The sequence below is a fragment of the Sparus aurata genome, chromosome 23 (assembly GCF_900880675.1).
Source record: "Sparus aurata chromosome 23, fSpaAur1.1, whole genome shotgun sequence".
Classification (NCBI taxonomy): Eukaryota; Metazoa; Chordata; class Actinopteri; order Spariformes; family Sparidae; genus Sparus; species Sparus aurata.
In genome coordinates this window covers 6,508,843-6,525,054 of record NC_044209.1, presented here as the reverse complement: position 1 = coordinate 6,525,054, position 16,212 = coordinate 6,508,843, and the positions used below count along the sequence as shown (strand labels likewise).

The 16,212-nt window shown below is 43.1% G+C and overlaps 1 protein-coding gene across 7 annotated transcripts in view; it reads left to right on the top strand.

The window, feature by feature from the left end:
• The window catches only part of plppr2a (phospholipid phosphatase related 2a), a 68,291-nt gene extending 52,614 nt beyond the window's left edge, over positions 1 to 15,677 (top strand). For 3 of the 7 annotated variants that reach the window (XM_030406845.1, XM_030406843.1, XM_030406848.1), the window contains 5 exons: positions 8,470 to 8,590; positions 9,192 to 9,442; positions 9,663 to 9,839; positions 10,747 to 10,874; positions 11,853 to 15,677. In XM_030406845.1, the coding sequence (XP_030262705.1) occupies positions 8,470 to 8,590; positions 9,192 to 9,442; positions 9,663 to 9,839; positions 10,747 to 10,874; positions 11,853 to 11,961 (786 nt within the window). In that variant the 3' untranslated portion in view covers positions 11,962 to 15,677. Of the gene's footprint in view, positions 1 to 8,469; positions 8,591 to 9,191; positions 9,443 to 9,662; positions 9,840 to 10,746; positions 10,891 to 11,583 lie in introns of all 7 variants that reach the window. The other 4 variants (XM_030406846.1, XM_030406850.1, XM_030406847.1 and 1 more) reach the window with 3 other exon arrangements.
• The last annotated feature ends 535 nt before the right edge of the window (positions 15,678 to 16,212 follow it).

The window sequence follows — 16,212 nt, the reverse complement described above, 5'->3', positions numbered from 1 at the left end:
CACTCTCTCTTAAGCTTTTGCCTTTCATCCTTCTTATGACCATCTACTTTTTGGACTTCACTGCCTGCTTTATACAGCTTCTGTTTGCAAACACAGACCAACACATTTTCAATCAATCCAGGCCAGTGTGCTGCTAACCCAGGTTAATGGGACAGATGGCAGGTTGGGCTCCATGGTGGGAGAGGGAGGGCATCGGTTGCTGTGACACTGGCTGCCATGGGAGCATATGTGCCTGGGTGAAGGCTTTTTTCGCCTCTGCCCTTTGACTCCTGTTCTTCGTACTGCGATGGAAATGGATAAAATGCAGGGATGAGAGGATGGATGATGGAGAACCCAGAAAATAAACCAGGCCATTGCAAGAAAATAGATTAAAAAGATGAAATCTCGACAACCCAAAGAGAAACAGATTCTGATCTATTCATGGAAGGGGAGATGTACGTGTTGTTTTCTTCGCTGCACATTAAAGTGTTTCTATCTGCTCTAACTATCTACCCTGCTGATATCCATACACAAGTGTAATTTACCGCAGTATGCACAGTTCCCACTCTGCCTAGAACATGATTACAGATCTGATCCCACGATTATATTCACCCTGCCCAAGTCAGCACAGGATCGCATCACAAGGCCATTTTGATGTTTGCGTCATTAAACAATCTCCTTGTTCCCTCTTTGCCATTTTCTTTTCCATATCACCTTAACCAGTTCATCCCTTTCACTTTCTCTAAGTCTAAAGTCAGAGATGATCCATGTGCTATTTCCCTGGCAGGCACAAAGTGGCAGTTGCACCTTTTTGATTATACTGTGATTGGGGCCAGCGAGATAGGCCGAGAAAAAGAGAGAGAGATGGAAAGTTCATGCCTTCCTGTTGCCTATCTGGTGTTTTTCGGCAGGAGTCACCCGTTCCTGTGAAATGAGGTTAGACCGAACAGTGGTTGTCATTTCTGCCTCTTCGCTTTGATCCATTTTTCTGTCGGGCAGAGAGGAGAGACACCTCAGGCGTCCTTGTGTGGCTGGTGGACTGCCATGCTCCACACAGTGCTTCAGAGGTCTATGCCGAATGCCAGTGACCAATTTGCATTCACAACAGGGGTGCCTCCCAGCCCGCCACCCTCTATTCTTACATCTCTGCCTGTGGCCGCCGGACAAAATCGGGTTTGCTGCGCATTTCGCTCTTACTCACACAAGCAGTGCGCAGAAAATGGTCGAGAGAATTCTGCAGTGAATCAAAGTGATGAAAACGGATGAATGAATGAGTTGGAAGAGTAGTGAGTAAAGTGTTTACTCGTCACTCGTTTGTCTCAGGTTTGGAGGTTCTCCTGTGATTTAAAAATGATTGCTTTATGAATGTTTCATTAGTTTGTTAGATTTCGTAGAAGTTTAATTTAAAACACAGACCTGCTGATGATTAATCATGTAATTTATATTCTGATGTGCGGATTTTATTCGTCCAAGTACACTTTTTTTGAAGTGGAAAACACAATGGCAATATAGGTATACAGTATATTGATCATATCTGAGAGTGTTGACCTGAGGCAGTGAAGCTGTGGAATGCAACTTCTAACTTTGGTATGTTGTTGTTCTGGTAGTTTGAGGCATGAGACACTAAGTGAATAATTTGATGCTTGTGTTGAATGCTCTACTTTGGAGATAGAGAATATAAGACTTTGGTCCTGGTTGCCAGTACATTTTAATACTGCAACAAACACTCGTAAGCTACTTTGCCAGAAGTCTTACAGATGAACAATTGGTTTGTGAACAATTGCAGCAAAGCAGTCCAGTCCAGTTGAGTTGAGTTCAGTCACTCTGTTTCACATTGGAATGGTTATTTTTGTGTTTCCATTTACAGAAATTGAGGATGCTACCAGAGGAACTCCTTGCCATTTGTTTGTTGTCCCCCCGTTGAGGTACCTAGTAGACTAATGTGGTCTAAAAAAAGAGGTTAAAGTGCTAACAGACCTCTCATTGGTCAGTTTGAACAACCAGAGTTGCCATGTCATCTGCACTCTGATGGTGGATTTCCCTAACTGACTTTTTTATTTTTTGTCAGTCTTTTGTCGAGCTGCACACAAATGGCAAAAATGGTAGTAGTATAGGTCACAGTGTTAAATGCTTTCAATGTGAAGCTGAGGCAGTAGGAAATGTTGTGTTAGTGTTAGCAGTAACACAGCTCTCATATGTAGGAGAGTGAAGGGTAAACAGAGAGGCTGATAACATAATATATAAACCGTGGCGCTGGTTTACATAAATGCATCTTTTCCTGTGAATCCCTCAGCTGTATGTGAGGGCGGACCCACTACCAAACAAATCTACAACACAGAGAGGCTAACTCTGTGATCAAGAGACGAGAAAATAGGTGATTGTGTGCAAAAATATGTAAGAGAACAAAGAGGCTGCAAGGAAGACAAAAACAGAACAATAGAGAACAAAGAGAGACATAAAACAGCTTGCAGTCCCGTGGATGCAGATGTTAAGGAATGTAACAGAGCAGATTTAGAAAAGGGGGGCATGTAATTGAACCGGAGAAAAATGGAAGAGGAAAGACATAATGTTCTGTATAGCCTTTTTTTTCTGTCCAGTGTAAAAAAAAAAAAAGAAAATGAAATGATAAAAAGAGAGGAAGATCACAATGATGAAGAGGTTTTGCTTCTGTAAAATGGAATAAACCTGTGCTCCTAGGAGTATACCAGTATGAATCTAAAAACAACTGTTTGGGTGTCAGGACGGATTCTCAGTAGGCTAACAGTGGTTACGATGTGCAATCACACTTTGCTCAATGGAACGAACAGAATTTCTCTGTGTGTATGTGATTTTCTAATCTGCCTGCATGAACGGCTGTGCTTTTGCACATGCCTCCATTTCTGCAGACGCTGCCAGATCTGTGTGAAGTGCCCCAACGCCGTTGATAATGCATTTGTGTTTGCATATATGTGCTCTGTGCGCGTCCATCCGTGAACGAGATCCCATTCTTTCCTCGGTCGTCATTCTCCATCATGCCAGTGGATTGAGGTACATGCTGTTGTTTCTATTCGGCCTGTATTTTCAGTCCGTCTCCTGTTAGCGCCCGTTCTGCGCAGCCAAAATCTTGACGAGGGGGCCACATGCGAGTAAAGGTGATGGCGATCCTGATGGACTCAGGCAGGTGCAGTTTCTTTCGCATCATCCATTAGTCCAGTTCTCTCATATACACTGCATTGCAAAGATTTAGGTCGCTGTAGATGATGACAGATAATGGGATGCTAGTGACAGTCAGGCATCTCTTTGTACTTCACACATGAATGGCCTCCCCAATCTTGTCAGAAGCATTAGGTCTTATGGCTGCGGAGCTGCGCTTCACAGAAATGGCGCTTGCACTTGGTCTGTACAATAGAAGAACTGCAGTATGCTTTCATTACATTTGATGATGAGAGATTGAATATATTATGACAGAGGTTTTTGGTAAATAATTGACTTCAGAGTGATTTTCTCTCTTGACATTTAAGTTTAATATTCACCACATGAGAGACGGGGTCATTTCTGACGGAAGCGCCGAGTAGAAATGAAGAATAACTTTGTCTTCATTGAGATATTAAATTCCCTCCATCTATTCTTCCTCCTACTTGTCAAATATGATCAAATTTACTGTCAATGTAACAGGTTTAAAGGTTTTTGGTCAGGTTTCACATCAACAGATCAAATACCTGAAAATTGTGGGAAATACTCTTATTTGCTTTCTTGCAGAGAGTCAGAAGAGAAGACCGGTACCAACCTCGTGTCTGTACAATGAATGTGGACCTACTCCAAGCAGATGGCTAGCTTAGCCTAGCATAAAGACATGAAACAAGGGGAAACAGCTAGCCAGGCTCTGTTCAAAAGTAATGAAATCCACCAACCAAAACATCCAAAGCTTTTTTTTCTTTTTTTTTTTTTACACTTTGTTGTTTGTATGGATTATATTTGAAGAATAGATGAATCAGGGAGATTTAGAGGTGCTGGCAGGCATATTTTGTAACCTTTAGACAGAGCCAGTCTTAATGATAAAACGAGCTGACTGACTGCCGGTGGCAGCTTCGTATTTTCCAGACAGACATGTGAGACATATTGATCTTATCATCTAACTCTCAGCAAGAAACTGAATAAGTTTTCTTTCCAAATTGCAAAACTACACCTCTAAATAAAGCACAGACATTAAAGCTGTGATATTAGCCCCCCCCCCCCCCCGTTTTAAGGCTTCTTCAGATATCACAAACCACCAATAGATCAAAGTATCCGACTTTTGGGCAGTCTTGTAGGATTAGGATTCCTACAATGACGCAGACCCAGTGCTTCTTGTGGAGTTGGTCCAGTTCAGATAATATATTAGCTCAGAGTTAAGCATACATTTTATTTCCAGCTGTTGTCTTTTGTTTGTTTTGTTTCTCTCCCAGCTCACAATGTCACTAACACAAGCCGAACAGAGTTGGCTGCTGTCAGCCGAAGAGAATACTAATGGAGGCAATCTGCATCTCGCTGCTCGGCTGCTGTGCCTTCGCTCAGACTTATTCCAAGATGCTCGATTTGTCCTCACAGCTTTATTGACATCATTACCACACGATGATAGCGCGGCAGGCTGTTCGTCTCCTGCAATCTCACCTGTCTTTGGACTAAATTGCGGCTTCAGACAGTCTGTAATATACAGGAAACACGGTAGTTAAACTGGTTTTACACAGAAATTAGATTTCACAGACTCACTCATCATAATTTTTATGTGGAGAATCAACACAGATCCTTCTATTTTTTCCAGCCTCTGAAGGAATATCTCCTGAATAATTGTTTATTCAGTCAAATGCTTGTATGTATTCATCTAAAATCTATTATTGCCTCCTCTTCCTCTCTTCAGTCCCTCGCTCTCACTGCTCCTCCGCCGTCTCCACAATCCTTTTCATCTATCTCATCCCTCGACGTGAAACATCCCCGATTACTGTCTTCTAATAGACACGTCTTCATAAAAAGGGCCTCTCTGAATGCACACTCACATTTGACTAATACCCACTGACACAAATCAAAATCTGATTACTTACACACACAGAGCAGGATCCTCCAGGACAAAAATGGACTCTGTTCTCACGATGCCATTTGTGCACGCTCTCCGACTTAATCATGTCTCGTGTACGCATTAAAGTTTCATTCCTTCACTCCTTTCCCTTGTTCTGCCCATAAATCATGCATGTGACTACGCATGTAATACAAGTCTTTGTCCACACTCGGCTATTTCCGAACGCGAAGTCTGTCCCGTTATTTCTAGAAATCCTCATGTGTCCTGAAAGCCACGTTACCGGACACGTCACGGTGCTGTCCCCCTGCACTGTCAGGAGTGTAGACTGGATAAGCAGTTTAATTTCAATGAATCATTATCCGCTCGTCCCTAAACTGCAGCGACAACCTCGTCATATTTAACTGCGAATCCTCGAAGGAGCAGAGGCAGGGAGCGCATCCCACTGCAGTGGAGAGATAATTTAGAAATGTTGGCTGAAATAATGCGCTCCGTGATTCACAGCGATGCCATCCATGCATGAATAATTTGTTCCTGCAGTATTACCCCTAACCCCTTCAACTTTCTACCTCCCCATCTTCTCGTCTTACTCTTCAACTTTCCTATCGCATTCTCACACTCTCACTTTTTCACTCACTCTGTCACACTGTCCGACCTTTATCTCACCGTGCGTCGGTTTGGTTTCAGAAGTGATGGGTGGCGATGTAGCTGTGAGTTTGTGTTGTTTTGCAAAGTAGTGTGTGCGGGTAAATTGTCTCTTAAACCCTCTTATACGAAATGGGGCTACATTATATGCATATAAACAAAACACACAGATTTGCCCCGGAAACTGAAACTGTGGTTCAAAGCAAATGAACAAATCTCAATTATCCAACTTTGAGAACGTTTGCTTCACATCAGACTCTGTTACACTGAAGAATTCTGTCAGTGATATGAAATCAACTCATGTTTCATCATTAAATCAATAAATCATAGTCGCTGAATATTGGATTGGATTTACCCAGTTATATTCATAACCCATGATCATTTATTCAGTGTTGATGATTTGACTAAAGGCTTTTGTATTCAACATGTCAAAATAAGTTGTATTGAGAAACATTATTAGCTTATTAGCTTGTATTTCCTCATCATGTGTTGCATTTGTATTTGTGATATATTTCCCCTTTTCTCTCCTTCTCTGAGCAAGCTGTATGGAGCCATTTTATGTTTTCATTTGGTTGTTTTATTTTAACATTTGAAAACCAGTCCCCATCTACTTCAGTTGTTTAGGAGAACGCTGCAATGCTGTTTTGCTTGGAAAGCTCCAGAAATGTTGTGTGTACCACGAAACATGAGTGGACAGAGTCTATTGTTTGGGTAAACTGTTCCTTTAAGAGGCCTTTCACAGATTTATAACATAAGCTTTCACTTTGCAAAACAATATTGGACATAAAAGGCGTAGTAATAGTACTACTGTGAGCTTCTAAAAAGTCTCAACACCCACTGGTTGACAGCGTTGCCCGAGGCAAGTGTTCAAGAGCACTTGCTCGTGAGTGACAGTACAATACCATCATCTCCAATTTTGTGTTTTACACATGCTCAAACCCTTCACAGTCTGGTAGTCCCCATGGAAACAGCCGCCATGCTGTCTTTTTAATTGGCTCGTAAATGGTTGTCCACAGTGCGACGATGACCCCTGACATCTCTGATCTGAAGCTACTGATTAAACCCCTCAGCTTTGATTTCGTGCTCATATTAGTGTTTAAAGGGTTGCCATGGAACACCCAGTAGGGTTGTGTTTTACTAATGGAAGAAAGCACTCGGCCGGGCACGCACTTCACAGCACTGCAGCACCGACTGGGTCCCTGCATGCTATTAACTCATTTGATTTGGCTGGACCCGCTTGGCAATGCCCAGAAGCATTAGACCTAACATGATCATTTTCATTTCTCCTTTGTCTCTCTCCCGCACAGTCTTTCTTTCTCTTTTTTCTCTGTAGTTCTTTCATTTACTCCTGCTCTCTCTCTCTCCACAGACAGCAGCGCTTCAGACGTTGTCACTGTAGGGGGGATAAATGGGGGATTATGTCAAATATGGAAAAAGGAAGAACGAGGCTGATGTGTTCGCGAAACACGGTCAGCGTTAAAACAGGACCCACTACTGTCACAGCAGAGCATGGAAGCTGTCAGGGTGATTTAAGATTTAGTGTGTCTCTGTCATAGATATTTATTCATCCAGGGAGCCGAGTTTTAGTCCGTGCCAGCATCTTTGAGTGTTGCAGGCTCTTACACTGATGAGTCTCACAGTTGCAGTCCATTGAGGAATCATCAGCCTGGAGAAGCACCGCTGTTCAGACTCACGGGGAGTGAATTGAACACAATCACCTGACCATAACCTCAGCCAGTATCCTGATGCTCCTCACAAAGGAGGACAATAAAGCTGCGCGCACCCGGCAACAATGGCTTCTATTCTTGGTCACAGACGTTTGCATCTTTATCCAACCACAGCCAGGGAGTCCACGTTTATTAAAACACATGATAACAAAGGTGTCTTGTTGCTTTCATTTGCACTGTGGGGGGGGGGTAGTATAAACCATTAGGCTTAATTCACAATCACAGTAGTAATGATTATACCTGCAAGTCAACCGATGAAATTTATTGAATTGGATAGTCAAGTCATTTCTTTGAGCAACGATACCAACACTTCACTAGTCCCAGCTTCTGAAATGTGAAGATTGCACATTTTTCTTCGTCATACATCAACTGATAATCTATCTTCAGATTTTAGACTGTTTGGCAGCCAAAACATTGCATTTCAGGAAAGTACCCTGAGGCTGATTGGAATGTCATTATTTTCAAAGATGTTTTGCATTAACCGAACAAATTTCAATTTAGACCCACTTTATGTGCTATGTGGAAAGTTGGGGAATCATCAGAGTGATTTCAATCCATCCCTGAGGAGAACATGATTGTATATGCAGTTATTTATGAGATTTTCCATCCATCCAGTGCAACTCATCCAGTCGCGGTCTACAGTATTTCGCTCAAAACCACCGTATGAATGTGCTAGCCACACTCTGGGGACCATGAATCTCTGTACAAAAACGGCCATCCTTAGAGCCACGCTGCCAGCACGACTTAAAAGACAAACATAAGATTAAGGTTAAAAGGTTTTTCTGTCAGGCAGTTGGGACAATCAACACACTTTGAACACTGTACCAGCATTTTGCAGCACTTACTCCTGTCTTGAATGTCATGAATCAAACCATTTCTAGGCTTTAGATGTTGCTGTGTTGTGGCTGACCTGTGCATTTGACCGTTGTTTATAATAGTGTGGTTGAGTGTTGTTACAGAGGTGCGGGGCGGCAAAGCCCCAATACATTTGGTCATACAATATGTAGAATTCAGCGTACCAGATGTACGGACAAAGCCACTCTCATCATTTTCAACCACCTGCTCTGTGTTTCCTTTGTGTGTGCACAGATTCTCATCGGAGAGCTGTGTGCCTTCTTCACCAAGGCAGAGGGGACCCAGGAGAAGACCATTGTTACTGCAGACTGCTGCTACTTCAACCCCCTACTGAGACGCATAATACGCTTCCTAGGTAAACACACCATTTTGTATAAAAAAAACCCCTGTGCTCTTTGCAGGCCCGTTAAGATACATTTTTGTGTCTAGGTGTGTGGTTTTCACAAGCGGAGTGAGAGACAAATTAAAAAAGATTGAAATAACAAGAAAGAAAAAAGGTTGACTTGTGAGAACGTGACCTGCTACACTTCAGAATTTGCCAACCAGAGCAAGGACATGTAGCTGTTAATTGGATGATAAACTGCGATACAATCATTGGGGTAAGATATTCAGGATCGTGGCACTTGTGAATATTAAGCAGTCTACAAATTTGCATCTCGAGCTGAATCAGCTGAGGTTGAGGCTTCTGCTGCAATTTCACACCTCAGCTGATAATGTGTTGGCGCTATTTTAGGGAGGGAAAAACGTATTATCACCCGTTTTATCTCAAAGTTCTGCTACACGTTTAGATATCTCTCTCTGTCAGACACGCTTTTCTTCAACTTCTGATGTATCTTTAAACTTTTCCCCTATTTTTCTATCTACCTTTTTTGTTTTACACTACTTATTTTTTATTGCCTTTACCTCAAATTGCCCCCACCTCACCAAACGTTCCTGCACCCTCATCTCCCACCCAGGTGTCTATGCCTTCGGCCTGTTCACCACCACCATCTTCGCCAATGCCGGCCAGGTTGTGACAGGAAACCAGACGCCTCACTTCCTGTCAGCCTGCCGGCCAAACTACACAGCGTTGGGCTGCCAGTCCACCATGCAGTACATCGCAGAGCGCCGGGCCTGCACAGGCAACCCGCTGGTTGTCATGTCTGCACGTAAATCCTTCCCATCAAAGGATGCGGCGCTCAGTGTCTACTCCGCGGTGTATACAGTGGTAGGTTTAAGGCATGCTGGAGGTGCTTTTATAGAGATCTTGAAATACATGCCACCAATTCAAATTGTAAACCTTCTGTGCTGAGGGAATTTTCAGGTTTGGCAAAGAAATTTTAGATTCACTTGGGTTGTAATGACACATACATGCTTGTGTGTCTTGTGTGGCGTTCCTTTGTTTCTTGTACCCTACTGTGCGTGCCCTCCTGTATGCCTTCCTGCAGATGTACGTCACACTGGTGTTCAAAACCAAAGGCACGCGGCTGACCAAGCCCACCATCAGCCTCACCCTGCTCTGTCTGGCCATGCTAGTAGGCGTGGTCAGGGTGGCTGAGTACCGCAACCACTGGGCTGACGTCCTGGCCGGATTCTTCACCGGTGGATCCATCGCTGTATTTCTGGTGAGGAGAGACCAGACAAGAAATTAAGACATGTTTTGAGTGTACATTGATTCTCCGCTGGGCCTAATCATAGACAATTATTTTTTAAATGTATTTTTTTCTTTTTGATCTAAAATGTGTAATACAAGTAGCAAACTTGTGTGCGTAACGTTAGCGAGAGAGTGGGAAGGAGAACGAGTGCACGTTAGCAGTAACTTAACAGCTGTGCTGATTAAAGTGAAGGAGGGTTAGCGCTAGCAGCAGCTTTGAAACAGACTCACTTAAGGTGGACAAGCTATTCTTGTTCGAGTGACGAGCCACTTCTCCGACACCCCATTCTACATTTGCCTGCCAGGTATAACATCTTTTATGGCAGAAACTCTGGTAAGCTAATTCTAAAACTCTAGTATGCAAGTTAGTTGAAAACTCCATTTCCGGCTGACTTGTATATGAGTCAAGCGGATTTTTTTTAAAAAAGATTAACCCACAAAAGGGTCTTAAATCCAGGTAAGCGCTTCATGGCTATATACATGATACAGTGCCAAAATACTGACGCTATAGCTACATGTCCCTAGCAAAAAGTTAGCACCCTAATCAGCTGGTGATGAACGTTGACGTCATGGAAACACAGGAAGAACTTTGCACTATTATTTGTAGTAGAAAAAAAGATTTAAATGTTGTACACTAATGCAAATTTAGCTGGACTAAAAATAATAAGTAGGACATCGCCCCTTCTGCAACTCTGAACACTGATAGATAAGAATCTTGGCTCCCACAGGATTCATGTCCTGTGCCTAACCCCACAAATGACTGTAGTTAGCCGATGCGAATGCTCATTATTATCTATGATTGGATAACCACAGTGGAGTGTGAGGTTTAGCAAGGGGTCAGTTCACATATTTTTTTTCCCTTCTGTTTTTTTCCCCAGGTGACCTGTGTGATTAACAACTTCCAGCAGATGCAGCCCAGTCCTTCCCCACCGCGACCCCATCGCCCCGAGTCCGTGCTGGGCATGCCGATGGTGACGCTGCCCTGTGTGGAGAGTCCACTCGAAAAGTTAAGTGGCCCTCAGGTAAGGGGCGGGGGTGGGTGTGAGGCACGGCTGCGCCCACAAGAGAGGGGCTGAGATACTCGCCCCCCTTGTCTCCTACCTGAATCCGTTGTCCTCCTTTTTTCCCCAAAGAGAACAAATCCCCAAACATGCATGCTCCGAGCCCCACCTGCACCCCCAGTCCCAACAAAAAACACCAAAGTAAATCCTTTAAATCTCTAAGCCTTGTTGTCGGCTGATAAGGACGCGTTTGAGAGGATGGAACAAATAGTGTGAACGCTTGCTCTGGAGAGAGGCGATCCCTTACACTCACTACGGTGTTGCACATTTTCCTTGTTTTCAGGGATTTAGAGAGTCACTTATCTCTTCGAGGTGAGTCAGCAGCTTGGCTGACACGCTGTAATTTACCATTCTGATATAATGCAAAGCAGTTGGCTGGAGGAAACCTATGAATTCAGCTGAGGCTAAAAGAAAATAATTATAAAAAAAAGTCGTAGGGAGTGCAGAGGTCCCCTCAGGTTCACTTCAACGGTGCTGCATTTTTCTAAATATATTCTCTCGGGGGGGTTCCACGCCCAAGTATTTTGGAAGATGTCTTTGCGTCCTCTGTGGTCTGTCACCGTCACTAACCCTCACCTGACTGCCTCTTTTCCTCTGTCTCCCACCTTGCCTCTCTCCTCTCAATCTGCTCCCTTGTCCCTCACTCTCCTCCAGCATCCTGCACTCTCCTCCTCCTCCCCGCCTTACAACCCCTACGTCCAACCATTCTAACCAACTTTAAAATCTTTCTTGGCTGTCATTGTCACTCCTCCGTCATCCGTTGCCTTATTTCTGTTCTGGCTCTATGCATCTGTTTTTTCTCCTCTCCTCCCGTCCCTCATCCCTTGCATTGCTCTTGATTATTCTTTTCTTCACTTTTCTCTCTCCTTCGCCTTCTCTCTGCCCCGTCCTCTCTCTTTCTCACTCCTCTCTTTCCCCTGCAGACTCCGCGGGGATCTCCGTTCACCGAGATCACATGACCATCAGCCCTATCGGTTCCCCGCCACCCCCGATGTCCTCATACCGTCTCGCTCCATTTCCAGCGAAGTCTAGACCAGTCGGAGCAGCACTCGCCGCACTGCGCCGCCCATCCGGCTGGGCGGTACGCAACGCTGCACCGCTCCTATTCCACGCAGGTCTAGACCTCCCCTAATACACACACACACACACACGCTCCCAACTGCCCTCTCAACTCCCGGGGAACCGATAGGCAAACTCTTCAAAGACTTTCTCTTTGCTGGACACCCAGTGAAGTAAAAAGCTGAACATTCAGTACAAAGTCAGGTACAGCTCTTTAGTTTTTAGGGGTTTGTTTTTTTTCATTTTGAATATCACAAGACTTTAGTTATTATTTTTTTGTATGAACTCAATCATGTGAAGCTCATTTTCATCTTCAGTGGTGCGCCCAATGAGGAAAACCACATCAAACTGTGACCACTGAGATTTTTTTTTTTTATTTTTTTTTTACAATGGTATGAATGAGTTTGACCCGTTTGAAGGAAGCACAAGCTGAAAGCTGAACGTGAACTCGCTGTGTGACTCCCAGGACGCGGCTTTTGATGTGAGGAGGTTGCCATGTTGGACCAAAGAATTCCTGCTGAAGGATGCGTCTGCTGCTGAGATTTACACCGTTATAAAAAAAAAAACACCCTTTTAGGAAGCCATACGCACACACACTTTTCCTCCATTTGTCTCCTTTTCTCACCCCCTCTCCTTATCTCATCCCATTCACACACACACACACACACACACACACACACACACACACACACACCCTAACCTCACTCACACTGTAGCAGTGCCCCAGTCAGCTCCGCACGAGGTTTACCCGGATCAAAGTATCTATTTCATATCTCACAGCAGAAGTGTCAGACAAAAGCAAACAGGATGAAAGTACCGACATCGTCACTTGGCTTTCTTCTTCATGTTTTTTCTCTCAGATGGTTGCAGCTTCGCCCCAAAAAAAAAAAAAAAGAGAAAACGATGTGAAATACAAACACATTTGATAAGACAAAGCCAAGCTCCCAACTGCAGGTGGCACAACAGTGAGCCAAGTAAAGCGCATCGCATCCGGGAGCAAATATTTGTTTTTTGTTTTTTCAGACGAGAAGCCTTCATACAAAACACTTCCTGTGATGCCAACAGACTCTTTTTGTTGTTGTTTTTATTTCACTCATGAACGGTGTCGACCACCTTGAACTGTAATTTCTGTCTGGGCAAGGCTTCGAAAAAAAGACTCGCTCTGGACTGCCCGAGTCATGTATTTATTGCGCTTGATTTTATTACCAGATTTATTTATGGACATGTATATACAGTGTGGTTGCCAGAAGCGCTCCATGTGGCATGACAGTTTTGCTGATTTTTGATTTGCACACTCCCTCTCGGAATCCATGTTTTTTATTCTCCCTCCTCTCCCTCACACGGCGCATCTTTTTACAAACCTTTGTTCAGCTCTCCTCTCTGTGGTATGTTGGCTATAACACAGTCACTGTGCTGTGAAATGTTTCCCTCTGCTGGACAACACACATGAACACACACACGCACACACACACACACACACGCACGCACACACACACAAGAATAAAGACCTGTTTTACAGAGCACACGTATATTTGAACAAATTCAAAAGCACACGCACGCACAGTCACACTTGTATCCCCTACCCTGGCTGTTACCGTACGTCTCTTCCCCTTACTCCACTTTCTATCACTGAAAACCATTTGTATGATATTGTACATAACTCTTTTTTGTATCGAGAGTGTGATTTTTACACAGGCGTCACCAACACTCAGTGTAGAGATTGGGGAAAATGTTGTATTTATTTTGATGACAAAGAACAGTGCGTATGAAGATGCTGAACCACTCTGAACCAACACTGCAGCGGCTGGAAAACACCCCGATGGCTCAGCCTTTGAGTCAAACTACACACCCCCTGGACCGAGGTTCGACTGAGAAAGTTGTTGTTCACTCGTAGTTTACAACATACTGTGTGTTCATTAAACTAAAACCCTTATTCATTTTAGTTATCATATGAGCATATATGGTAGACCTGAAGTTGTTTTTCCCTCTTTTGCTGACAAGTCTTTACAGGATTGTTAGTTTACACAGATATACATGTTAAAGTCAGGAAAGCTAGCATTGGAAAAGCCAACACAAACACAACATGTTAAAGGAGCATTTTAGTGGAAGCAGCTGTCAACGCAATGACTCATTAGGCTTGTATTATTATGGCTAATCGGTTAGCACACAGTCACTTATTGACACGTTCGGCAGACACAGAGCAACATTAGCATTAGCCTTCATTTGGATTCTTGTCTGTGGCCGCCTGATGAATGTAAATCCAGTATTCACTACTGTCTTACTTCTGTTTCTGTTTCCACAAACTCCTGCAATATATTGGACTCTTTAACTGATGAATGCTCCACTATGTTCAACAACTACTTGCTGACTTTTTCTGTGTAGTTTAGTGTTGGCAAATGAGTTTATCCCAGCACTTCTGTAGCTAGAGTTTATTGCTATCAGCAACCCCTATCACATTAGGCAGACTAAATTGATCCATTGTGTTATTTGTGTCTTGAAGAATTTGAATCTAAAACCCATGTGGTTTAGCTGGAAATAAAGTCAGTCCCCAAAATCACGACAATTTAAAAAAAAAAAAATCTTGTTTGCACAAAGTCTAAACTCTTTGCTAACAAGTTAGCCATGACAACTTTACAAGGTGCTGATATGTCAGTGTAATGTTAATAGTGTTTCCACTGAGCACAAAAAATGACTTAAAATCACTTAATGCTGCTTTAATATCCATGTTGTATTCTTTTTTAGCTTGCTTTATGTCAGCTTCAGTGGCTTTTACCCTGGGCTGTGTGAGCTAACATACAACCATGAACATGTCTTTAACAAAAACCGAGAAACTTTTTTTTTTTATGTCCAGTATTTACCTTAAAAAGGTTTCAGGAATCATCCCAGGAAGCCGCTTTTTTATTATAGCATCAACCGATCCATGTCCATGTGGTTGTATGTGCGGTACAGTCATCAAGGAATTACCCTTATCCACTAGAGCTCTCATATCACAGAGATTGACACAGCATTGTGTACTTTGATTAAAAATGATGCATATATCTTAAAAAAACTGTGACATGGCTCAGACAGCCAAAGCACATCTACCATGTACCTGCAAAGTTGCGAGTTTGAGTCAGGCTCATGACCTTTGCTGCATGACATCCCTTTGTTTCATATTTTTCCTCATTGCTTTCCAGTCTTCACTGTCCCGATGAAGCAGAAATGCCTTAAAATGACCTTAATTGAAAAATGTAACAATGAAAAAAACTACATTAAGTACTTTCAAACCAGTGACGACAAGTACAAGCTTCTAATTGTCTGCAAAATCTCAGCAACTCATTTACTCATGAGTTAGTCAGCGTCTGAATCAGCGTTCACCGTGTGAGCGCTGCTCTGGCCCAATGAATAAACGCTGCAGAAAAACACCCGTCATAAACAGCCATGCTCCCTTCAGGTCTGAATATGTCCTCCTCTGGCTCAACCGTCAAACCACAGCTTTACTTTTCGTGTAAAGTCTGAAAGTACTTTAGTTAAATCAAAGAACAAACACAGCGCTGTTGAGTGACACGCGAGTTAAAAAAGCACCAGTCTCCTTCAGATCTGCAGCTCTGAGGGAGGAACACGTTTCCTTTGATCCCGCTGCAGGAAATCCTCTGTTTTTGTAAAGATTTGTGTGATGAGAACAATAAATGGATATTGCAATAAGAAAAGCTGTCTGTGTTCAGTGTGCAGTATTTTGTTTTCTCACAAACTTCACACAGTGAGGTGGTGTGTGTGCGCGCACACTGGTGTTTCTGTGGGCAGGTGCGTTCCTCAAATCTGTCTGGAAGAAGTACTCAGCTTCTTTACTGAAGAGTACCACTGATGCATCAGTGTGTAAGCAGCATTGTACTGTTGTAGCTGTACTTTATACAGTAGGTAGTTTAGTCCTGGGATTCCAAACCGTAGGGTTCACAACATTAATCAGAGGGTTCGTGAGATGATTCATTTCTTCTGTGGGACTTTCTACGATCACAATTTTTTTTATTTTACCTCCTTGGGGCTTCAAGTGTAAACAGTCGCAGAGGTTTAGATGAGACATCTCTCTCTCTCTGGTGAAACTGCTAACAAATTACTAGACACTAGATTTTTTGGGGTCACAATCCAAAAAAAGTCACGAACATGTGCTGAGAATTGTGAAATCTAAATCTGTACATGTCAAATAAATACAGAAAATCATCTGAAATGTAAAGTAGTTACATAAGA